This window comes from Aquarana catesbeiana, linkage group LG01 (genome assembly GCF_042186555.1).
Source record: "Aquarana catesbeiana isolate 2022-GZ linkage group LG01, ASM4218655v1, whole genome shotgun sequence".
NCBI lineage: Eukaryota > Metazoa > Chordata > Amphibia > Anura > Ranidae > Aquarana > Aquarana catesbeiana.
Window position 1 is genome coordinate 117,663,043 of NC_133324.1, and position 24,799 is coordinate 117,687,841.

The window sequence follows — 24,799 nt, forward strand, 5'->3', positions numbered from 1 at the left end:
AGCTGGTGGATGTTAGAGACCTTGCTCTCCTTCACCTTCCGTTTTGAAGATGCCCCACAGATGCTCAATAGGGTTTAGGTCTGGAGACATGCCTGGCCAGTCCATCACCTTTACCCTCCGCTTCTTTAGCAAGGCAGTGGTCGTCTTGGAGGTGTGTTTGGGGTCGTTATCAAGTTAGAATATTGCCCTGCGGCTGAGTCTCCGAAGGGATGGGATCATGCTCTGCTTCAGTAGGTCACAGTACATGTTGCCATTCATGGTTCCTTCAATGAACTGTAGCTCCCCAGTGCTGGCGGCACTCATGCAGCCCCAGACCATGACACTCCCACCACCATGCTTGACTGTAGGCAAGACACACTTGTCTTTGTACTCCTCACCTGGTTGCCTCCACTCTTGACCCCATCTGAACCAAATAAGTTTATCTTGGTCTCATCAGACCACAGGGCATGGTTCCAGTAATCCATGTCCTTAGTCTGCTTGCTTTCAGCAAACTGTTTGTGGGCTTTCTTGTGCATCATCTTTAGAAGAGTCTTCCTTCTGTGACGACAGCCATGCAGACCAGTTTGATGCAGTGTGCGGCGTATGGTCTGAGCACTGACAGGTTGACACCCCTTCAACCTCTGCAGCAATGCTGGCAGCACTCATACTTCCCAAAGACAACCTCTGAATATGACGCCGCGCACGTGCAGTCAACTTCTTTGGTCGACCATGGCAAGCCTGTTCTGAGTGGATCCTGTCCTGTTAAACCGCTGTATGGTTGTGACCACCGTGCTGCAGCTCAGTTTCCGGATCTTGGCAATCTTCTTGTAGCCTAGGCCATCTTTATGTAGAACACAGATTCCTTTTTTTTTTTTTCATCAGAGTTCTTTGTCATGAGGTGCCATGTTGAACTCCCAGTGACCAGTATGCGAGAGTGATCACACCAAATATAACACACCTGCTCCCCATTCACACCTGAGACTTTGTAACACTAACGAGTCACATGGCACCGGGGAGGGAAAATAGCTAATTGGGCACAATTTGGACATTTTCATTTAGGGGTGTACTCACTTTTGTTGCCAGCGGTTTAGACATTAATGGCTGTGTGTTGAGTTATTTTGAGGGGACAGCAAATTTACACTGTTATACAAGCTGTACACTCACTACTTTACATTGTAGGAAAGTGTCATTTCTTCAGTGTTGTCACGTGAAAAGATATAAAATTTTTTTTACAAAAATGTGAGGGGTGTACGCACTTTTGTGAGATACTGTACATATATACATGGGTCGAAGTTAATTCTCTCCCTGCTGAACCAGATGAATTGTTCTATCGATCAGACTTGTGTACAACCAGCCTGTTGGAAAATCTGCTCTCTATCAGCGACGCCGGCTATAGCCGGCAGTTCTGATGTGTAATCTGCAGGCAAAGCTCCCCACTGTCTGCAGGTTGAACCAAAGGAAATGACGCATATTTGGCCAGCCTAACACTGGTTCTTATCGTTTTGATGACTGGAAATACAGAAATCACCAGACTGTCTAGTCATGACAGCGACTCACTCTGTCAGATCTTGTGATAATGCAGATTTAATGAATTGAGAATTAAATTTTTTTTATTATGCTGAAATAGGACTTAAAGTGTTTGTGAAGGTTGAAGGTTTTTTTTATCTTAATACATTCTATGCATTAAGATTAAAAGCCTTCTGTGTGCAGCAGCCCTCCTAACACTTACCTGAGGTCCCTCTCTGTCCAACGATCTCCAGGACTGTCTCGGCCATCCGAGATTCTCCATCCTGATTGGCCAAGACACAGTAGTGGCGCTATTGGCTGCCACTGCTGTCAATCAAAGTCAGCTAGCCAATCGGGAGAGAGGGGGCAGGGCCCGGTCAGGGCTCTGTGTCTGAAGGGACACAGGGAGCTGTGACTCGGCTCGGGTGCCCCCATAGCAAGCTGCTGGCTGTGGGGGCACTTAACAGGAGGGGGGCCAGGAGCACAGAACAGGGACCTGAGAAGAGGAGGATCCGGGCTGCTCTGTGCAAATCCACTGCAATAGAGCAGGTAAGTAGAACATGTTTGTTATATTTATAGGAATAAAAAAACAAGACTTTACAATCACTTTAATAAATAAGAAAAATAAGAGTACACTGACTGTATAATCAGAATAGATATGATGGCTTAGCAGTCACTCCTTGGGAGAATACTTTAAAGCAGGTGTCTGCTGGTAAACCTAGTTTAGCTTATAAACAAACGAGCTCACAAATTGCCGCTAATCCTCTACTGCTTTAAAAACATCACCGCTGTGACACGTGTCTTAGTCAAGAGAGTGGGGGGTGATTAGAAGGACCGGTTGATGTGTTATCTTGCATCTTTTGCTTACGTAAAGTGATGACAGCAGGTTTGTTTTCTAAAGCTTGGCCATACACTAGTAGAATTTAGTATGTACAGAAATTCTGAAAACTCATTTGTCAAAGCATTTGCTATTGCCATCATCGAGTCAACCGATTTTCGTTCTAAAGGTCTTAATTTCTTTCAGGCATGCTACTTCAAAGTATAACTAAAGGCAAAACGTTTTTTTTTAGTTTTGGATGGAGTGAAGACTTCCTGGTGGGCTCTGCACGTGGGCTGTGCGAACACGCCGGAGCTCATCCTTACTTGCTATATTCAAAATGAAAACAAAAGCTTTGGATGTAGTTATACGTTGATGGAATTTCAGATGTATTAAAGAGGAACTTTCGAGCAGCATCTAAAAACTGCAGTGATTTGACTTGCCTACTTTTCTTCATGCTTCATTCTGCATTGTAAAAAAACAACTTGTAACTCCACTGCTCTTGTATGTCACAGTGGCCATTTTAACTGAGGGCAGTTGAAGCCAGCACCCTCCGTTTCCAGGGAATCCACGCACCTTCTCTGCTCTACGAGTTTGCGTGTGCATGTCTAATTCACGCATGTGCAAAATAGCAGCACATAGCGAGTCCGCGCATGCGCCGTATACATCGGGGTCCGCCCCCCAGCCGTCTTCGCCCACTTCCAGCTTTTCCCTGCCCTCCTCTAGTTCTTCTTATTCTTTGCCCTCCTCTAATTCTGCTCCTTTGCCCTCCTCTAGCTCCCCTTCACTCACAGAAAATTAAAAAAGCCTGAAGTCAACAAAAGCAGATGTTTGACGTCATTTGCATAAGCAGAGAAAGTAGAAAGTGGACAAGAACTATTTCCAGCTAGGAAATTTTCTTTCTCGAACATCACGGAACACAGAGCCACAGTAATTACTGATGGGTTATATAGGGTATCACTGGTGATTGGACACTGGCACACCCTATCAGAAAGTTCAACCCCCTATATAATCCCTCACCTTGCAGGGATACCTCAGTTTTTACGCCAGTGTCTTAGGTGATGGACGTGTAAAGATGTCCTGTGCTGAGCTCCAAGGGGAATATCCCATATCCTATACTGGGGCAAGCCAGGCGAACCGGATCCATTCAAAGTGTCCTTTCGTGGCCGAATTGGATGGTACCCAGGCCTCGTGTCCGAAGAAACGAGGTTTTACCTGTAACGCTTCTCTTTTAGAGAGCTGGACCCCGCATATTAGAAAATGGTTTTTCTAGCCTAATTTCCAGCCGGGTGCTTTACAGGTCCAGAACAGAAGGATCCCCCTAGTCTCTGCCGGTTTGTTTAAAAGGAGCCCACCGTGAGAGGTGAAGATTGGGTCTATATAACAGAACCCTGCGGCTGGATAAGGTAAGAGGAGATTCCACAGAATTTTTTAATTCTAGTAGGTTTTCTCCTTTAAGGTAAATGCATGCTATGCCTATTGTGACCACCGGGGGCTGCCAAGAGCACATACCTAGTCATGCTGATGTCGGTCTCAGTGTTTTCACGATGCACAGCGTCTCTTGCCGGCTCCAGGTAGGATGGGATGAGGGGATTTCTCCTGCATGAATGTTCCCCCCAGGCTAGGGGGAGGCCACAGGGGTCTGAAAAAGCGGTAGTACACCGCTCGAGCACTGCCGCTATTGCCGCCATTACAGGGGCCCCATCACTACCGGCCTCTCTCCTTCCTCCCCCTCCCCCAGCCTTCCTCCATGTTATTTCCGGAGGGTCGGCCAGCGCGGGAAGCGCTCGTTTTTTCAAAATTCGAGGGGGGGCGGGGCGTCAGTACAGGTGCTTAGACGCCCACTCAGGCCAGCTGCAGGCTATTTAAAAGCACTCTGCACAGGTGCACACAGCCTTTGGAAGGACACAGAGCTGACAGGTCGCATGTAAGGTGGGACACAGGCATTCTCCTAGGCAGCATTTACTAAGGTAACACCAGACTGGGCATTTGGTAGCAGGGCTTTTAGCCAGACTACATCGCTGAGCAGTCAGTGTTCATTTTGTGATACCTCCACCTTGTTGCTTTGCACTATGGGTAGAAGAGGTTCAAACACCCCAAGAACCAGAGACTCTAGGGGATCTCGGTGGGGTTCTGAGGACCCCCTTTCTGCAGCATCCTCCCCCCCTGAGGGGCCAGGGACGGCTAGCCAGAGAGACTAGGGGGATCCTTCTGTTCTGGTAGCCATTGGGGTCAGGGGCTATACCTGCCTCCGGCACTTCAGCCCATGTATACATTACACAGGAGGTTTTTTCCTCAACCATTAGTGATTTAGAGGAGAGATTAATGGCCGTGATTACATCTTCACTCAGTGGAAGAAAACGCACTAGGCCTTCCTCTGTTTCCCAAGGAAGAGGAGCCCTGGGATAAAGGAGAGGAATCAGAGGAATCAGGTGGAGAGGGACCCTCTGCGACTTCTCAAGAGGAGAAGGTCTTAGTGCAGATCCTTACTGGATTGGTCCGCTCCACATTCAAGTTGCCCGTATCTGAATCGGTTAAAGAACCCTCTTCTTCTTTGGGGTCACTGAAGCCTCCTCAAACAGCACATGCTTTTCCTGTTCATAGTTTACTTGAAAAGCTCATTTATTCTGAGTGGGATCACCCAGACAAACGTTTTTTTTTCCGCCAAAAAAGTTTTCAACACTTTATCCGATGGAAGAAAAGTTTATTAAAATGTGGGGAATACCGGCCATTGATGCCGCCGTTTCTTCCGTAAATAGTAGTCTGACTTGTCCTGTAGACAGTGCTCAGATGCTCAGGGATCCTGTAGATAAAAAGATGGAATCCCTATTAAAGGATGTTTTCTCCTTGGCAGGTTCAGTGGCTCAACCTGCAGTTGCAGCGATTGGGGTCTGTCAATACTTAAGAGACCATGTTAAGCAGGTTATCAAGGTATTACCTGAACAGCAGGCCCAGGGGTTGGCTAACCTTCCTGCGGCCTTATGTTACGTTGTTGACGCCATCAGAGATTCTATCGTACAAACCTCTCGGCTTTCACTGGGGTTGGTGCATATACGTAGAATCCTATGGTTGAAAAATCGGTCAGCTGAAGCACCATGTAAGAAGCTGCTGGCTGGGTTTCCGTTTCGTGGTGCAAGGTTGTTTGGAGATGACTTGGATGACTATATCAAGAAAATCTCTGGTGGGAAAAGTACTCTCTTACCTGTCAAAAAGAAGAGTAAGCGTCCCTCTTTCAAACTGACTCTTTCCCCAGCGCCAGGTGCTTCAGCCTCCAGGCAGTCTCAACGGCCTCCTCCGCCTGGGTTCAGAAACAAGAGTCAGCCCCAGGAACAAAAGAAGTCCTGGGGGAAGAAGCCTACTAGGCAAAACAATAAGACCTCTTCATGAAGGGGCGCCCCCGCTCGCTCGAGTGGGGGAAAGAATGCAACAGTTCTCAGAGCTTTGGCAGGAGGACTTCCAGGACAGATGGGTAATCTCCACAGTAACCTTAGGGCAGTGTTTCTCAACTCCAGTCCTCAAGGCGCCCCAACAGGTCATGTTTTCAGGATTTCCATTATCTTGCACAGGTGATTTGATCAGTTTCACTTCCTTAGTAATTACCACAGCCGATTCATCTGAGGGAAATCCTGAAAATATGACCTGTTGGGGCGCCTTGAGGACTGGAGTTGAGAAACACTGCCTTAGGGTACAAGCTGGAGTTTCAGGAATTTCCCTCTCCTCGGTTCCTCAGATCAAGTGTTCCCAGAGACCAGAGAAGAAGCAGTTGCTCCTTCTAGCGTTAGAGCGACTTTTGTCGCAGGAGGTCATTATGATGGTTCCCGCAAAAGACCAGGGATTGGGCTTCTATTCCAACCTTTTTACGGTCCAAAAACCAAATGGGGATGTCAGACCCATTCTGGATTTAAGGGATCTGAACCGGTTCCTAAGGATTCAATCCTTCCGTATGGAATCACTTCGGACAGTAGTCTCCACCCTGCATGGAGGAGAATTTCTGGCATCGATAGACATCAGAGATGCATATCTGCATGTGCCCATTTTTCCTGCTCATCAGAAGTTTCTGCGCTTCGAGATAGGAGGGCGCCATTTCCAGTTTGTGGCTCTGCCTTTTAGGATAGCCACTGCACCTCGGGTGTTCACAAAGGTCTTGGCCCCTCCTCTGGCCCAATTAAGGGCTCAGGGTATAGCTGTCATAGCATACCTAGACGACCTGCTACTGATAGACCGGTCGGTAGCCTCCTTGAACGGGAACTTGAGAACCACAGTCAAGTATCTGGAACACCTAGGTTGGATCCTCAACCTAGAAAAGTCTTTCCTAAAACCAGTAAGAAGACTGCAGTATTTAGGTCTGATCATAGATACAAGCCAGGAGAAAGTATTTCTACCTCAGGCAAAGATCACTGCTTTACGGGAGCTGATTCTGGCAGTCAAGACCAAGAAGGATCCTTCTGTCCACCTTTGTATGAGGCTGCTAGGGAAGATGGTGTTTTCATTCGAAGCAGTGCCTTATGCTAAGTTCCATTCAAGACTACTGCAACACAGTATTCTGTCGGCCTGGAACAAGAAGGTTCAGGCGTTAGATTTTCCGGTGCACCGGTCGCATGCGGTGCGTCAGAGCCTCAGTTGGTGGCTCATACCCGAAAACCTGCAGAAGGGGGAAATCCTTTCTACCGGTTACCTGGACGGTGGTAACAACAGATGCCAGTCTGTCAGGTTGGGGAGCAGTTCTGGAACAGTCTGCGGTTCAGGGAGTATGGTCCAAGACAGAGAGGACCTTACCCATCAACTTTCTGGAAATCCGTGCGGTAGGTCTAGCCCTAAAGGCTTGGACTATCAGGCTACATGGTTGCCCGGTCAGGATCCAGTCCGACAATGCCACAGCAGTGGCGTATGTCAATCATCAGGGAGGCACCAGGAGCCGAGCTGCTCAAAAAGAGGTGAACCAGATCTTAGTCTGGGCAGAGAAGCATGTGCTATGTATATCGGCAGTCTTCATTCCGGGGATAGAGAACTGGCAGGTGGACTATTTGAGTTGCCAGCAGTTACTTCCAGGGGAATGGTCTCTGCATCCCGACGTCTTTTGGGCCAGATGTAGATCTCTTTGCATCCCGTTTCAGCAAAAAGATTTGTGTCAAGGACGAAAGATCCTCTTGCATGCGGGATGTGTTGGTGGCATCGGTTCTCACTGATTTATGCATTCCCGCCTATTCTGCTACTGCCGCGACTTCTTCGCAGGATCAGACAGGAAAGGAAGTCAGTACTTCTGGTGGCCCCCGCTTGGCCCAGAAGGACATGGTATGCGGAAATAGTAAGGATGACGGTGGGTTCCCCGTGGACACTACCGGTACGCCCAGACCTGTTATCTCAGGGTCCAGTGTTCCATCCTGCCTTACAAACGCTAAATTTGACGGTTTGGCTATTGAGACCCACGTTCTGAAGAGTCGTGGGCTTTCGGGTTCTGTGATATCTGCCTTGACCAATGCAAGGAAGCCAACTTACAGAATGATTTATCATAGAGTCTGGAAAGCATATGTAGCCTGGTGTGAATCCAGGGGTTGGCATCCCAGAAAATATGTGATAGGTAGAATTCTTGATTTTCTACAATTGGGTTTAGAGATGAAGCTGGCCTTGAGTACCATCAAGGGCAGATCTCGGCCTTATCAGTATTATTTCAACGGCCACTTGCTTCGCATTCTTTGGTCCGAAACTTTTATACCGGGGGTGACGCGTCTTAATCCTCCGGTTAGGGCGCCCCATAACCCCTGGGACTTGAACTTGGTCCTGGCTGTGTTACAGAAACAGCCTTTTGAACCAATAAGTCAGATTCCTTTGGTTTTGTTGACAAGGAAGTTCATTTTTCTGGTAGCCATCTCTTCTGCTAGAAGAGTTTCAGAATTAGCAGCCCTTTCCTGTAAGGAGCCTTATTTGATTGTACACAAGGATAGAGTGGTACTGCGCCCTCATCCTAGTTTTTTACCAAAGGTGGTTTCTGATTTTCATTTAAACCAAGACATTGTTCTGCCTTCCTTTTTTCTAGATCCCTGTTCTCCGAAAGAGAGATCACTACATTCGTTGGATGTAGTAAGAGCAGTCCAGGCCTATCTCTAGGCAACTGCTCAGATTCGCAAAACGGATGTTTTGTTCGTGCTGCCGGAAGGTCCCAATAGAGGACAGGCAGTGTCAAAAGCTACCATTTCTAAATGGATTTGTCAGTTGATTATTCAGGCTTACGGTTTGAAACAGAAGATTCCTCCGTTTCAGATCAGGGCACATTCCACAAGGGCAATTGGTGCTTCTTGGGCAGTGCATCACCAGGCCTCTATGGCTCAAATCTGTAAGGCCGCAACCTGGTCTTCAGTTCATACATTCACCAGTTTCTATCAGGTGGATGTGAGAAGGCATGAGGCTATCGCCTTTGGGCGTCGTGTGCTGCAGGCAGCGGTACAGGGTCCTCAGGTCTGATTGCACCCTACTTGATCGTGGTTCCCCCCCCCCCCTCAGATAGCATTGCTCTGGGACATCCCATCAGTAATTACTGTGGCTCTGTGTCCTGTGATGTTTGAGAAAGAAAATAGGATTTTTTAAAGACAGCTTACCTGTAAAATCCTTTTTTTTGATGGACATCACGGGACACAGAGGTCCCGCCCCTCTTCTAGTACATTATATTGCTTGGCTACAAAACTGAGGTATCCTTGCAAGGGGAGGGATTATATAGGGGGTTGAACTTTCTGATAGGGTGTGCCAGTGTCCAATCACCAGTGATACCCTATATAACCCGTCAGTAAATACTGTGGCTCTGTGTCCCGTGATGTCCATCGAAAGAAAAGGATTTTACAGGTAAGCTGTCTTAAAAAATCCTATATTTTTTTTTGTTGTTCATTTATCTTTAAGGAGGGGGAGACAATGCTGTTGAACGAAGTTTAAAAAGTAACCGAAGCACCGATTAAATTAGGTTTCGTTTGTCCCTAGCATATGCTCATTAAAATATGTACAATTTTTACTAAGTAAAAACTTTGTGTACAGTTGGAATTTTTGTAAAACAATTTTTGAAAAAAAATCCAATTTGCTCCTTTCAAGATTTCTTATTATCGGTAAAGACTTATTGTCAGTTTGATCTTACTAACCATTAGAAAATTGAGCAAATGTTATAAAAACTAAAACTTTCAAACCAAATTCGACTGGTGTATGGTCTGCTTAAGTCAGTTATAACCTCACTTTCAGTATTTGCTTTTTCTGAGATACTGCTTCCTCCACTGTGGATGTGATAGGTGACTGTTACTTTGTCTACACATCAATTCTACAGGAACAGATGTACGTGAGCTAGTTACTGATCTGCTCCAGACAAATATGTCATAAAAAAACGGTCCTTTTAAACTGTACAACATGTAATTATAAAAGATCAGATAATTATCGAAGACAGGTTCATGAGAAATGTGAAAGCCCCAGGGTGACCAGGCTTGATCTTTCAGCCCCAGGTTGACACCAGTGCGCTATGCGATATCGCACTGCATATCTCACCGCACTGCAGTGCAAATTACATGCTATTCCTGTGCAATGCAATTTCAGCCATACAGATAGTATGGCTGGATTTGCATCGCATTCGGATCAAACTCGCACAGGACCCTTTTTTGGTCCGTGCCAGAATTGGATCGCATGGGTGTCATTTAACTTTCTATTGACGCTCCTAGCAGTTTGCATAGTGCAGTGTGAACTGCCTTGTGAGTCAGGTGCAATGCAGGAACCCACAGTGAATTTGCAGGTGTTCCCGCATTGCACAAGTGTGAACCGAGCCTTAAGGGACCTGTGGTATTCTAATACAGGGCAAGGCAACAGTTTTCTAAAGTGTATGTAAAGTTTTGGATTGACTAGGGAATGATAAGATCTTATGACAACTTCTTATTGTGGTCCGTGTCCCTACTTGGGGGCTCGTCACCAAAGAGAAAAACATATGAAATACTAAATTGCCAAAAAGCAAGAGGAGAGGGAAAATCTGCCAATGCTAACAAATGTTCTGGTGACCACTGTCTAAATTGGGAACTCCATTTAGTTTGAAGCTTTCCTCTAATTTCCTGTTGTCTGTCCAAAACAGGAAGTGAAGAGAAATCATTCTAGCAGGACATAGGTAAATAATTAAAAAAAAAAGGCGCTCTGATTTTTAACCCTTTCCTACTCAAAAACAAAAGAATGTTATGGCAACACATACACTTCAGGTCACTAACCTGGAATAAACATTCTGTCTGTGAAGTGGCAGGAAACCTAATATGTACTGTACATGCGTGTTCTAGATCATTGGCTCGCTAAGTAGTAAAGTGTGGAGAAGTATGATTGTCCCAGAGCTTGCAATATCGATTCTGCTCTCTCTCCCTGTCATACACAGAACAGAGAGTCAGCCTTTGGCTCCTGCTGCTGGTAATTTTAAAAGGCGCAAAATCACACCATGTTTGGGGTGCCATTTTGAATGAATGGCAGCCATACACACATCAAATTTTTTGCAATGATTGCTGAGGAATCTGGAATCATGGACAGAATCTCCGCAATTCTGCTCAAGATTCCAAATTGCAAAGTATAAATGGGGCCTAAAGGATACTGGGCCTCTAATCCAAGTAATTGTAGTGCAGTAAAATGTTGAATAGAATCAGTAGCTACTTTCCATCATTTTATATTGAGATCGGTAAACATGTAATTATCTGCTTTTGTTTTTCAATAGGTTTACTGCAAGACCTCTGGTAGAAACCATCTTTGAAAGGGGAATGGCCACTTGTTTTGCATATGGGCAAACTGGAAGCGGTAAAACTCATGTAGGTTTTATTCCTACAATATCAGGTTCTGTGATATGAACAGTTAAAGAAAATCAGATAGCTATTGTTATAGTCTGTTCCCTTGTTATTGGTGCCACAACCCCTTTATTCAGTAGGAAACTGAGTGGTTATGTATTTTAAACTGCTAATCTCATATGCTCGGCCATGGGCATATTTTCTGTTAGATACAGTCTGGTTCTAGTATTTGATCTGTGATCAGAAGACCTATGAGACAATAGCAGTGTACTGGGAACAGCCAATCAGATATGTGCTTTAATGTTCAGTATTCATTAGGAAATTACTTTATGGCTGCAATACTTCTCATTTCACGAAATACCCAGGTAGAATATAACAAATTTCTGGTGTATTTTTTCCACTATTGTACGAGGTGGCATCAAAAACTTTCAAAACTAGTTTTGTAACATGAAGAGAACAAGAAGGCCTGGACAGCCGCACACCGGAATGGATAAATCCATCTTTTTATTCAAAATACAGGATCATGGGGTACACAAAACACGACACTGGGGTGGTACAAAAATAGCTGACGCGATTCGCACTTACACCAAGTGCTTACTCAAAGCTATTTGCATAAAATGACGGATTTATCCATTCCGTTGTGCAGCTGTCCAGGCCTTCTTGTTCTCTTCTACTTGCACTAGCATTTAGCCAGCACCTGGGGCTCCTCTCTTTCTGGAGGTAATGAGACACTAGCACTCTGGTTTAAGCCCCTCTTTGAGCGGAGGATCCCACATCATCTAGTTTTGTAACATGCCAACAGATGGCAGCACAAGGCTGAACACACTGTCACAAGGAGCACCAACCTTCATGAGTCACTGTGCCAAAAGACATCATTCTGTGTAAATTGGGAGCTGTGCAACTGGTGCTATTCTGACCATGTGCATTACCATGTTTGCCATTTCATCATGAACAGCAACTTAGAACAAAGAGCAAACGTGAAATTCTGCGTTAAACTGCAAATCTGCCAAAGAGACGTTTGACGGCATTCAGCAAGTTTATTGCGATGCTGCAATGAGTCGTTTGAGGTGTCCTCATGCTGTTGACCCCGGAGCAGAAGGAACGTTGAAGTCTGCCAAGAACGCATTCGGCAGGTCGCAGGGACAAACCTGGCAGCAACACGATGCTTGTTCAAATCACACGTGAGGAATGCATGGACTGTTCCATATGACACGCAGACAATGGCAGCAATGTTGTGGATTGTTCTCCGACAATCATCATGCACAAGGTGCCGAGTGGTTTCAACATTTTCGGGGGTTGAGCTTGTTGATGGTCTTCCAGTGATATTCTTCCACTCTTGAAGCACGCGTGCCACTTAAAACACCTCAAGCAAATCATGTCAAATGTCTCTGCAGCATATTTGCCCAGTTCCACGCAGAATTTCATGTTTGCTCTTTATTCTAACTTGCTGACCATAATGAAATGGCAGACGTGGTAACTCATGTGTTCAGAACAGCACCAGTTGCACAGCTCCCGATGTACACAGGACGATGTTTTTTGGCACACTGACTTAGGATGGTCAGTGCTCCCTGTGACTGTGTGCAGCCCTGTGCTGGCATCTTTAGGCGTGTTACAAAACTAGTGTCTAAACTTTTTGATACCACCTTGTAAGTTGAAGAGGAAAATAACTGGACATGCTGTTTTTTTTTCCTGTCCCATTTTTGGGATTTAGACTACTAAAGTTTATCCATTGTATAGCTACCATTACATAATTTATCTGTATAAGCTACAAGTATACACAAGCTCTTTGAAGGCAAGTAGTTTTCTTAATTTGGCTTACGGAGCTTGTTTTGGAGCTTTACTTTATGATGGATGTGAGCAGTAATATGCATTTATAACATATGTTTGAAACTTTTTACATCTTCCGCTTGTTCTTTTAAGTGTCACTAAAGACCAAACTTTCTTTTCTTAGTTTTGGATGGGGTGGAGGCAGGTTATGATTGGAAGGAAATGTGTACCAGAAACATGTTTTGCTTTGTCAGGGGGTGTGGCATGCTATGTGTCTGCACTGTGTCCTGTACTTGTGAATGGCTGGCCAAAGGATGAAAACTGACCATGCCAACGCAGATCAGCTTCTATGCTTTGTGTGGACAGTTTAGAACAAGGAAGAAAGCTGACTGGCAGGATCGAGCAGGTACTTCAGATGGAAGAAGTACATAAATATGATGATATGAAAATTATTTATACAATACACGTGAGAACACACATAGAAAAAATATTTAGGCTAACACTGTAGTTGGAAATATAACTTTGTGAGGGGGTTACACTGCTACCACACTGTATAAATATTGTTTGAAGTATAGATGTAATTTGTCCCTGTTGTCTCAAGGAAGGGACCCTGCTTTCCTCCGAAACAACATCAGCATTAGCTATGTGATGCAATCATTTCACTGTAAAATGGTGAAACAAACTTTCTGTTGGAGTCTTGGTGGCTTTTGCTACTCTCTTAATACCGAGACGCCTAGATTATGCTGTCAAATGAAATACACTGGCTATAATTATCAAGCTGCAGTGACCCCTTCAAAGTGGATCTAAAGGCCCTTTTGTTCAAAAAAAAAAATCATGTTATACCTGCCTGCTCTGTGCAGTGGTCCTGAACCTCCTCTTCTGGGGTCCCCCACTAGCAATCTTGGCTCCTCCTCTTCTGTGTCTTGCCATGGGGGCAAATGTGGGGGCTGTGTGTGTCCCTAGAAGCACTGGATGGCACTGCCAGTTAATGGCTTTCTTTTCTTCATGCTGACAGCATGAGGGGGAAAAAAAAGCCGATAACCGGCTTCTGTTTACTTCTGTGATCAGCTGTCATTGGCTGACACCTGATCACGTGGTAAAGGGCCTTCTGTTATTGACCCTTTACCACGATCTGTGATCAGCTGAGTCCCAAGGACTCGGCGATCACAGATCGCAAGAATGGGAGGACTTCCATGTAGGCCCGCCCGGCATTTTAAGCCCGCACTGTAGCTGTCTTTCGGATATGCCGCAGTTGCCAAGTAGTTAAAACACAGTAACAGTCTCTAGGCTTCAACAAGATGGCAGCTTCCAGCAAAAAGAAACAGGAGCAATGCTGGAGGCAATTTACAGCGCACACTCGTTTTGTTGGCTTAATAATGTGGAATGTATGTTTCTTGCTAAAGAACATTATTTTTTTATTAAGTTGTTAAAGCATTTGAGACACTGCTGACTGCTGGTCTCAGCAGTGAGTGAGACTTTAGAGTGAGATTTGGTGATGCCACCACTGTATTGCTCACCAGTTTCCTTCTTAGAGTGTCTGACATGAGCCTTGCCGTTGCCAAAATGGTTGCCTCCACACTGCAAAAACAGGTCCTGGTAAATCAATATTGGGGAAAGATTAGCTGCAGGGAGGCCACAGTCAATACTGGTGCTATTGTAGTTTGATGAATCAAGGCCCTTCCTTTCATACAAATTTACATTTCTTTACAGACCATGGGTGGTGATTTTTCTGGAAAGAATCAAGACTGTTCAAAAGGAATATATGCACTTGCAGGTAAGCTTCTTGTATAATGTGCTGGAAGAAAAATATGCATTTGTGCATGTCCCCCTCCTTTTCTTAAAAAAAAAAAAACTTCTGCCTTGCACCACTGGGGTCCTTGGTTAGAATCCTGTCCAGGACACTATCTGCAAGGAGTTTGCATGTTCTATGCTTGTGTGTGTTTTCTCTGGATATTGCAGTTCCCCTTCCTTAACTATCCCCCAAAAAAAGACATGCTGGCAGGTAATTGGCTATTGTCTGAATTGGCCATAGTATGTGGGTGTATGTATGCATGTGAGTTAGAGACCTTAAATTGTAAGCTCCTTGATGGCAGGGGCAGATGTGAATGTACAGTATGCAAAGTGCTGTGTAAATTGTCAGCACTATATAAATGCTTGTAATAAATAATTTCCAAATTTTTTACATTGATCATTATCCAATTTTTACCTTGGCTTGGATAACATTGCTTGTTGCTTCAGTAATGTTTTTCCTTGTTTTCTAAATCTACTTACAGGCCCTATTCGCCTAGGGGATGTGTGGTGGGTTTTTAAGTGCTTGTCTTTATGGCTGCCTTTTATTTACTTTTGTTTTCCATCCTCAGCGCGAGATGTATTCCAAATGCTGAAGAAACCAAACTATAAAAAACTAGAACTTCAAGTATATGCTACGTTTTTTGAAATCTACAGTGGTAAGGTAAGTGTAGATGTCTGACACTTGAGTGATTATTTTTGGTAGTGATTCTGATCAAATAAAAGTATTTGTACAATGTTCTTTTTTTTGGTGTTTTTTTTTTTTTTATTATTATTATTTTACTGCGTATGCTTTTATGCCCACTTTGTAGCCCGTTGTACATTCTTAGGTGGATAATACACCAAACGGCCATAACTTTATGATCACCCACCTAATATTTAGTAGGTCATCCTTTTGCCACCAAAACAGCCCTGTCTTCCTCTAAAGGTATGCTGTGATATCTTTGCACCAAGCCATTAGTAGCAGATCCTTTTAAGTCATATGAGTTGCAAGGGGGGCCTCCATGGATTGGACCTTTTTAATACATCCCACAGATGCTTGGTGGATTGAGATCTGGAGGATTTGGAGGCCAAGTCAACACTTCGAAGACACCTTCTTCCATTGCTCCCTGGTCTAGTTCTGATGCTTGCCCATTTTAGGTGCTCCCTGGCTGTGGACACTGGTCAACATGGGAACCCTAACTTGGTCTGCAGCTGCGCAGCCCCTTATGCAACATACTGATGCAATGTGTGTTCTGAAACTTTTCTCTCAGAACCAACATTAACTTTTTCAGCAATTTGTGCCACAACAGCTCTTCCATTAGGTCAGATTACACGGGCCAGCCCTCGCTTCCCACGTGCATCGGTGAGCTTTGGCCACCCATGACTCTATCGTCGGTTTGCTCATTTTCCTTCCTTGGACCACTTTTGGTAGGTCCTGGCCACTGGGGACATCCCACAAGAGCTTCAGTTTTGGAGTTGATTTGACCTTGTCATCTAGACATTAGGATTTGGCCCTTGTCAAAAACACTCAAATCCTTATGCTTGCCCATTTTTTTTATTTTTTTTTTTGCATTTTTTTCAACGCATCAACTTTAGGGGCAGCATGTTCATATGCTGTCTAATATATCCCACCCACTTTTAGGTGCCATTGTAACAAGATAATTGAGGTTATCACTTTAATTGTCAGTGATCGTATTGTTATGGCTGATCGGTGTAAATCAGCATGGAGGGAACTTCAGAGCTGTCCATCCCAAGGAGAGAAGAAAGGCTTCACGAACATTGACAAATGCAGAGCCTGCATTCAGTCACAGGAAAGGTTTTTCTAAATGATTTCATGAATTGATCAATTTTTTTAATACGTTTTCTACCTTGGGTGCCACATGGCTCTCGGTAGATCTTGGGGATGTGCCGTGCACCCTGTTTTACAGCCTGTATGTACTTGAGATAATGCAACAGAAATAATGCTAGATGAAAGAATCTGCAAGCGGGTAGCAAAAAGGTGTGGGAGTCTGTTAGAGCAGCGGTCCCCAATCTTTTTGGCCCCAGGGACCGGATTCTTGGCAGTCAATATTCCTAGTGACCGGGTGGGGGGATGGTGGTTGTGGTGGATGGGTCAGGGGATGGGATATTTACAAAGTCTCTCCTCAGCCCCCTTCACACCACAACCCCCCTTTACACAGCACAGTCCCCCCTTTAGATCAGTGTCCACAGTCCCCCTTTTACATAGTAGGTAAGGTAAGGTTGAATAAAGACAATCCATCCAGTTCAACCTGTGTAGGTGCACTTGTCAGTATCTATAATTATTTCCCATATCCCTTTATGTTGTGTTCTTTAAGATGCACATCCAAGAATCTCTTAAAAAGATCCATACTCCCCGCAGCCACCGCCAATTGTGGAAGAGAGTTCCACATCCTTATTGCCCTGATAGTGAAAAAACCCTCTGCGTATTTTAAGGTTACACAGTTTCTCCTCCAGTCTCATAGTGTGGCCCCGTATCCTGTTACTTCTTGAGACTAAATAGTTATATTCCTATGCTGGGATCGCCATTGAGGTATTTGTAAATCGCTATCATATCTCCTCTCAAGCGTCCTTTCTCCAGTGAGAATAGATTTAGTGTTTGCAGTCGTTCCTCGTAATTGAGGTCCTCCAGTCCCCTTATTAGTTTTGTTGCCCTTCTTTGGACTCTTTCCAGTTTCAGCACATCCCTTCTGAGGACTGGTGACCAGAACTGAACAGAATACTCCAGATGTGGTCTAACCAGAGTTTTATAAATTGGCAGGATTATGGTTTTATCTCTGGAGTCTATCCCTTTTTTATGCATGCTAATATTCTGCAGGCTTTGGTAGCTGCAGCTTCACATTGCATGCTATTGCTCAGTCTGTCATCTACTAGGACCCCCAGATCTTTTTCCTTCCTCGATTCCCCCAGTGGTTCTCCCCCTAGTGAGTAGTTTGCATTTATGTTTTTTTTTTGCCCCCAAGTGCATTACTTTACATTTCTCCACATTAAACCTTATTTGCCATGCATTGGCCCACTACATTATTTTGTTCAGCTCTTTCTGTAAAATTTCTATATCCTGATGTGAAGTTATTGCCCTGCTTTTTTTTTGTGTCCGCAAAAACTGAGATTGAGCTATTTATCCCATTCTCTAGTATACGTTATTTATCACTACCATTTGGACACGCCCCTGTAACCAGTTTTTTGCCAAGAACAAACCTTATGGTCCATGCCTGCGGACCTTAGCTTGTAGATTAATCAGCTTGTCGACCGGCTCACGCCGCTATACGTCGGCAGGAGGGCGCGTACAAGCAGATTAACGTACTTATACGTTGCCCTTTAAGAAGCGGTTTGCGGGAAGACACTTATCACAGCTTCCTGTAATCGGAAGCGGTGATCAGTGTTGTGTCACACATAGCCACGCCCCCCCCCCACAGTTAGAATCACTCCCTAGGACACACTTAACCCCTTCACTGCCCCTAGTGGTTAACCCCTTCACTGCCAGTCACATTTACACAGTAATCAATGCATTTTTAATTGCACTGATCACTGTATAAATGTGAATGGTCCCAAAATAGCGCCAAAAGTGATCGATCTGTCCGCCATAATGTTGCAGTCATGATAAAAATCGCTGATCGCCACCATTACTATAAAAATGCCATAAAACTATCCCCTATTTTTGTAGATGCTATAGCTTTTGCCAATCAATAAACGGTTATTGCGATTTTTTTTTTTTTTTTTTTTTCCAAAAATATGTAGACTACGTATCGGCCTAAACTGAGGGAAAAAAATGTTTTTTTATATATTTTTTGGGGATATTTCTTATAGCAAAAAGTAAAAAATAATGCGTTTTTGTTTTTTTTTTTTCAAAATAGTCGCTATTTTTTTGTTTATAGTGCAAAAAATAAAAACCGCAGAGGTGATCAATACCACCAAAAGAAAGCTCTATTTGTGGGGGGGGGAAAGGACGCCAATTTTGTTTGGGAGCCACGTCGCACGACCGTGCAATTGTCAGTTGAAGCGACGCAGTGCCGAATCGCAAAAAGTGCTCTGGTCTTTGGGCAGCCAAATGGTCTGGGGCTTGGTTAAGCGCTTATGGGGGACTGTATCGAATGCCTTTGAAAAAGCCAGGTACACTGAGGCCTTCCCCTGTCTAGATGGCAGCTCACTTCCTTGTACAATGTTAGCAGATTGGTCTGGCAGGTCGACCTTTCATAAACCCATGCTGATAACTACTTATATTTTTTTCCTCTGTAGATTTTTTTCGATATGGTCCCTTTATCATCCCCTCCAATAATTTACCAACAATTGATGTTAGCCTGACTGGCCTGTAGTTTCCAGGGGTTTGTCTATGTCCTTTTTTTTGAATATTGGTACCACATTGGCTTTTCTCTAATCAGCTGGTACAAATCCTGTCAGTATGCTGTCCATAAACATTAGAAACAATGGTCTGGCTATAACCTGACTGAATTCTCTGAGGACTCTCGGGTGTAAGCCATCTGGTCCTGGTGATTTATTTGTATTAAGTTTATCAAGTCTCTCCTTCACTCCTTCACTGTTAATGTATCTAAAAAAAAGTTAATTTGAAATATTTTTTATTGTCCTTTGCCATGTGTGTCTCGTAATCTTTTTTTGGCCGCCCTGATTGCGTTCTTACACTTCTTATTGCATTCCTTGTAGTGTTGGAATGCTGATGGCGACCCATCCCCTTTATATTGTTTAAATGCTAATTTTGTCTCTTTAATGAGGCTTTTTACATTACGGTTTAGATACCCAGGTTTCACCTTTGCTCTTCTATATTTATTGCCCATTGGAATGCACTGTGTGATACCTTTGTTTTAATATGCTCCTAAAGCATTCCCATTTTTCTTCCATGTTCCATGTTCAATGTATCTAGGATTTGGTCCCAATTGATGTCATGTAGTAATGACCGCAGTTCCGAAAAATTGGCTTGTTTGAAATTTAATGCTTTTGTGCTTCCCTTGTGCCTCCTTTTTTCTATGTTTTATAGTAAATGTGATCATCACAGTTCCCCCTTTTTAAAGCAGTCCCACAGTGTCCTCAGTTCCCCATCACATCAGAGTCTCCTATACATTACAGTGCCCCCTTACAGTGCAGTCCCTTTTTAAATTAAAGGGGTTGTAAACCCTCGTGTTTTTCCACCTTAATGCATCCTATGCATTAAGGTGAAAAAACTTCTGTCACTGAGCAGCCCTAGCCCCCCACCCACCAGTTTTACTCACCTGAGCCCGTTCATTCCCACAGCGGAGACCCGATCTACCTCTATGCCCGGGGTTTTCGGCTCTTGAATGGATAGATTGATAGAGCAGCCACTGGCTCCTGCTGCTGTCAATCAAATCCAATGGCGTGGGCACCAGGGGGCGGGGCCGAGTCAGGCATTCTGTGTCTGACGCAAATGCTGGACTCGAGCGCGCCTGCACGATAACCCCCAGGGAGAGCTCTTCTCCTAGGGGGTTTACCGATGTGGGGAGGAGCCGCGAGCGCTGTTTGGGGACCCCAGAAGATGATGATCAGGGCCACTCTGTGCAAAAACGAACTGCACAGTGGAGGTAAGTATGATATGTTTAAAAAAAAAAAAAGTGGGCTCACAACCCCTTTAATGTAACAAGGACTGCTCTGTAAATGGGGGCACTGTGATTTAAAGGGGACATTGTGATATAAAGGGGACTACACTGTAAAGGGAACACTGTAACTGCCCCTTTACAGCTCCTCCCACCCCCTGCCCTGCTGATAGAATGACATTGTCAGACCGGGAGAGGAGAAACAGACATGGCTGAAACAGCAGGAGGTGAGCGGGGACCATGGTCTGTGATGGACCTGTGCGGACCGTGATCGCTGCTTACCCTCTTCTGTGTGGCCCAGTCAGCAACAGGCCATGAACTGGCACCGGCCCGAGGGTTGGGGACCCCTGTGTTAGAGCTTTATATTTTGCTAACAAACCAGATACCTGGTCATGAAATGATCTATATTATGAAAAGAATACTGGAGTAACCATTGCTTAGCTTTCTTTTAAAATGCTAGTTGTTTGAATGGCTGACTTTCCTTCTTTCTGTTCCTGGCCCAGAATAATCAAGGCAGAACTCCTGGTTTGCATACTTGTTTCCAGTAATGCAGAAAACAGGCAACTAGCATTTTCAAAAGCATGTAACAAATGGCAGTCAGCTGTTTGTCAGGTTTGCATTGTGCAGTGAATACTTAGTGAGAGGTGAGACACGAACTTAAGATTCTGCTTCCAAAGTATTCTTGTGTACCAGACAAACGGTTGTTGGCAACAGGTCTTGTTTAAATATCTGCTTGTCTTTCCCTGTCACGCACCTATGAAAATCTTGAGTAATTTAAGGTCAGCAGATAATCTGCTGAGCCTATAATTGGACAAATTATTCTGAGCAGATTAGGCTCTGACAAAAAAAGCAGCCCTTGTGGTATACCTAATATGTTCAGTTTAATTTTTGAGTGTTTCAGCCACTGGCTCTTTTGAAGTGGGAATTGTACTGGCTCTTAACACTGGAGTAGGACATCAGATACACAAATGTAGGGCTTTGCAGTAGGGAAACACTTTTGCTAATGGTTGCACAGAGCCAAATGAAACATTGATCTGCAATTTGTTCCTGCTTCCTGTCTTCAGTTCCTTTAGTTGCTTGTAGCTGAATGACTTCCTTTGTCCCTCAATGGATGAGAAAGAAAATTGTTTTTCCTACTCTCCATTACTGGCGTCCATTGAGGAACATAGGTCCCACCTCTCTGTTTATGATCATGAGTTTTGATCCTGCTTTGTTACAAAACCAAGACATTCTGATAGTGGAAGAGGTTGTCTGAGGCTGGGCTACAGTTTTTATTTTTATTTTTTTATTTTTTATTTTTTTGCCTGTGTCCAGTCTTTTGGTGTTCTCTATGGACTCCAAGAACAAGGATTTTACAGTGTGTGCAAAAATAATGTTTTCTAGTGTAGTGATATTAATTTCAAATTTAATTAAAGGCTTTTTTTTCTGTATTTGCAATAGTGCAGATACACATGAACAAAACGTTTTGAAATTTTGAATATTAAAACAGTCAGATTTAAAATAGAAGAGGAAAGGATGGAGTCGTCAGGCCAGCATTTATTGCAGATCAAATAACACCTTGCTCATAAAATAACAAATCAAAATACATTTTAACAAAAAATTTCTGATTCGATAAATGTTTACTAAGCATATTGCATAATGAGCAGACAACAGGAAAATATCAGGTTTCTCAGTGATACATAAGTAGATGTAAATTACAAGGCATACACAGCTACTTCTGAAAGTAAAAAAGAAACTCATGTATGTTTATAACATGGAAATGGACAGTTAATTGTGAGAAAGTTCCCTTCAAGGTGGGCAAGTCGTCAGGTTCCTTTAAGGTGGTTAAAAGAGGGAGCAACAACACACTAGGAGTATACGTTGTGCAAAGAGAAGAAGTACCCAAACAATAGGAATGACCTGGTGAACTGCCTACACCTCCTGAGGGGGTGTCTCCTTAAAGTGGAACTCCACCCAAAAGGGGAAGTTCCACTTCAAGGACTCTACCACATTGCTCATGTCATTTTTTGGGGGGGGTACCTTGTTTTGGCAGGTACCCGCTCCCACTTCCGCCCAGATCGCCTAGGCTATACGAGCGGAAGTTCTGCTCTCCCCCTCCCTCCTGCGGTCTTCTGGAACCCGTGGCAGGACCATTGCCAAAGCACAGCAGGCAGCCAGCTGTGAAGCCAAAAGCAGCATAGCCAGCTTCCAACAGTTAAGATGCTGCCACCCCAAACCCAAAGGCAAGGGAAGAACTAGCCCAGGTCAGGATGGCGCTGGATCTCCCTGCACAGGTGCGTAGTGTCCTTTTAAGTCAGCAGCCACAGGATTTGTAGCTGCTGACTTTTCAAATGTTTTTTCCCTGAATAAACCTTCTCTTTAAGCAAGAAATAGTGATGGGAACCCCATCTAATCAGGTGTAACTATAACATTTTTATATACACATACATACCTGTCACTCCCAATGTCTTAGTTAAAGAACAAAGTTGGATGAAAGTAAAATGTATTGCTGGTGCTACCCAGGAAACATTGCCACTATGCTAAAGCCACAAAGTGTATCTTAAAGGATAACTAAACCCAAGAAAAAAATTAATGTATTGCAGCTTACAGTCCTTAGAAGTGGTGTCTGCATTGATTTTGTTTCCTTTTTTTTGTTTTACCTGTTGACCTTGGTAGAGGTGCAGTGTCCCTGCAATTTACTGTGAGCTGCACTGAAGAATATCTTCCTTCTAGCCATCCTCTGTAAACTACCAATTGCCCTGCCCTACATGTAATTGGGCTAGAGATATGGTGATGTTTTGTAGTCCATATCAGGAGAGAGCAGCTTAGGTTGACAACCATGGCTTCCTCTATAGACATTGTGAAGGAGTGACACAGCCACCCAGGCACAGGAACTGTATTTGCAGGATTACCAGGTGAAAATAAAGCAGCAGCAGCTTGAAAAGTTAATACAGCTACCACAACAAGGACTAGTAAGCTGCAATAGATTTTGTTTTTGATTTTGGGTTTAGATACATATAAAGATACTTCAGCTTGTTTTCCTTTTGACTTCTTGCACCTAGATTGACTGGGGATTTTGCCTCTGGGTGGGACTGCAGGTTTTTTCCAATTTTTCTAGAGAAAAATAACATAAATGCGACTCATTAAAGGTTTTGAATGTGCATGATTTGAATGGCATATGTTCTTAAGACATATGCTGGACTTATGTTTTCATTGTAGCTGTACCAGTATGCTTGGAAACAGGGTGTCTGAGAACCCAAGGTTACCAGCAAGCATATCGTTTTTCAAAATGGGTATATATAGATGGCAAATAAAGAGCAAGGCTATGTAGGCTTTATATGTTTTATAAAAGTAAACAAATGGAGGGTGTTCTGGATTAAATTAGCCAATTTGCAAACTGTATTAAAAATAGGAAAAAAATGTGTATTGCTTTTAGAATAAAGATGTCAATTAAAAAACGTACACGATAGTGGTGAACCGAATGGAAATTTTGGTGGCGAAAATGCAAAAGGGATCCTTTTTAAAATAAAAAGGGGCGGAGCCTAAGTCAGCAGGGGCATGGCTTAAACGCCGCCAGCGTGCACGTGGAACACAAGGCTTACTGCTTACAAGCTTTACGCTCTGGAAGCTGTATGGGTGTGTGGATACCGGCATTTTTCAAGGGGCACGTTTTACTCAGCATTGAGACTGAGCATTTATAGCAGCATGTTATGTAATTGCTAGACTAAAGCTCGACAGTAGATACACTTTTAGTACCTCTGCTTTTTTTGTGGTTAGGACTATGTTTTCCCCCAGGAGGGGTAATTCAGGGGGGAGTGCAAAGTCGCTGCGGTCAGAGCCTGAGGCTCCTAGTCGCACGCCCGCAGTTCCATCCTCCCCTGAAAGACCTGGAGCATCTGGCGAATCTGAGCCATTTTGTCTCTCAGGCATGGTGGCTACTTCCAACGTCCCAGCCTCTGCATACGTCACTAAGGACAATTTGGCTATGGCTGGTTTGGAAGGGAAAATAGCCGAGATGTTAGCGTCTTCCTCCCAGGAGGTGAGAATGCAGCAGACCCCCCTTCTCCTGCCCTTGACCTTACAGTATTGGTGCAACAATGGGCAGATGATCATGGGGTATCTTTGAGCGAAGGAGGTTCAGGTGACACCTCTTCGGAGGATTCAGCATCTGAAGAACCTTTTGTCAATTTTGCTATCGCAGAAATTGCTAATCCAATCCCTTACGGACTTGGTTCATTCTGGATAAAAGTTGCCTCCTGCAGAGGTGGAGGATGTTTCCTTCCCCTCCTTGGGTTTGCTAAAACCCCCATAGGGTTCTCATGCTTTCCCCATGCACCCGTTACTGGAGCAACTGATTTATGCTGATTGGGATCCCCCAGATAAACCGTTTTCTCCTCCTAAAAGATTTTTAGTTCTTTATCCTAATGGAGAAAAAGTTCTCAAAGAGATGGGATTTGCCAGCAGTAGATGTGGCTATCTCCTCTGTGTACAGGAGTTTAACTTGTCCTAGTGGACAATGTACAGTACAAGTGTTTAGTGATCCAGCTGATAAATAGTTGGAATCTCTACTTAAGGCCTCATTTGCTGTAGCTGGTGCAGTAGTAAAACCTGCAGTGGCAGCAATAGGCATC

General features: G+C 44.1%; 1 protein-coding gene across 3 annotated transcripts in view; it reads left to right on the top strand.

Moving 5' to 3' along the window:
• Positions 1-24,799, top strand: part of KIF2A (kinesin family member 2A) — a 157,915-nt gene that overhangs the window by 78,854 nt on the left and 54,262 nt on the right. For all 3 annotated transcript variants that reach the window (XM_073623266.1, XM_073623250.1, XM_073623257.1), the window contains exons 10-12: positions 11,007-11,097; positions 14,551-14,614; positions 15,201-15,292. In XM_073623266.1, coding sequence (XP_073479367.1) covers positions 11,007-11,097; positions 14,551-14,614; positions 15,201-15,292 — 247 coding nt within the window. The remainder of the gene's footprint in view (positions 1-11,006; positions 11,098-14,550; positions 14,615-15,200; positions 15,293-24,799) is intronic.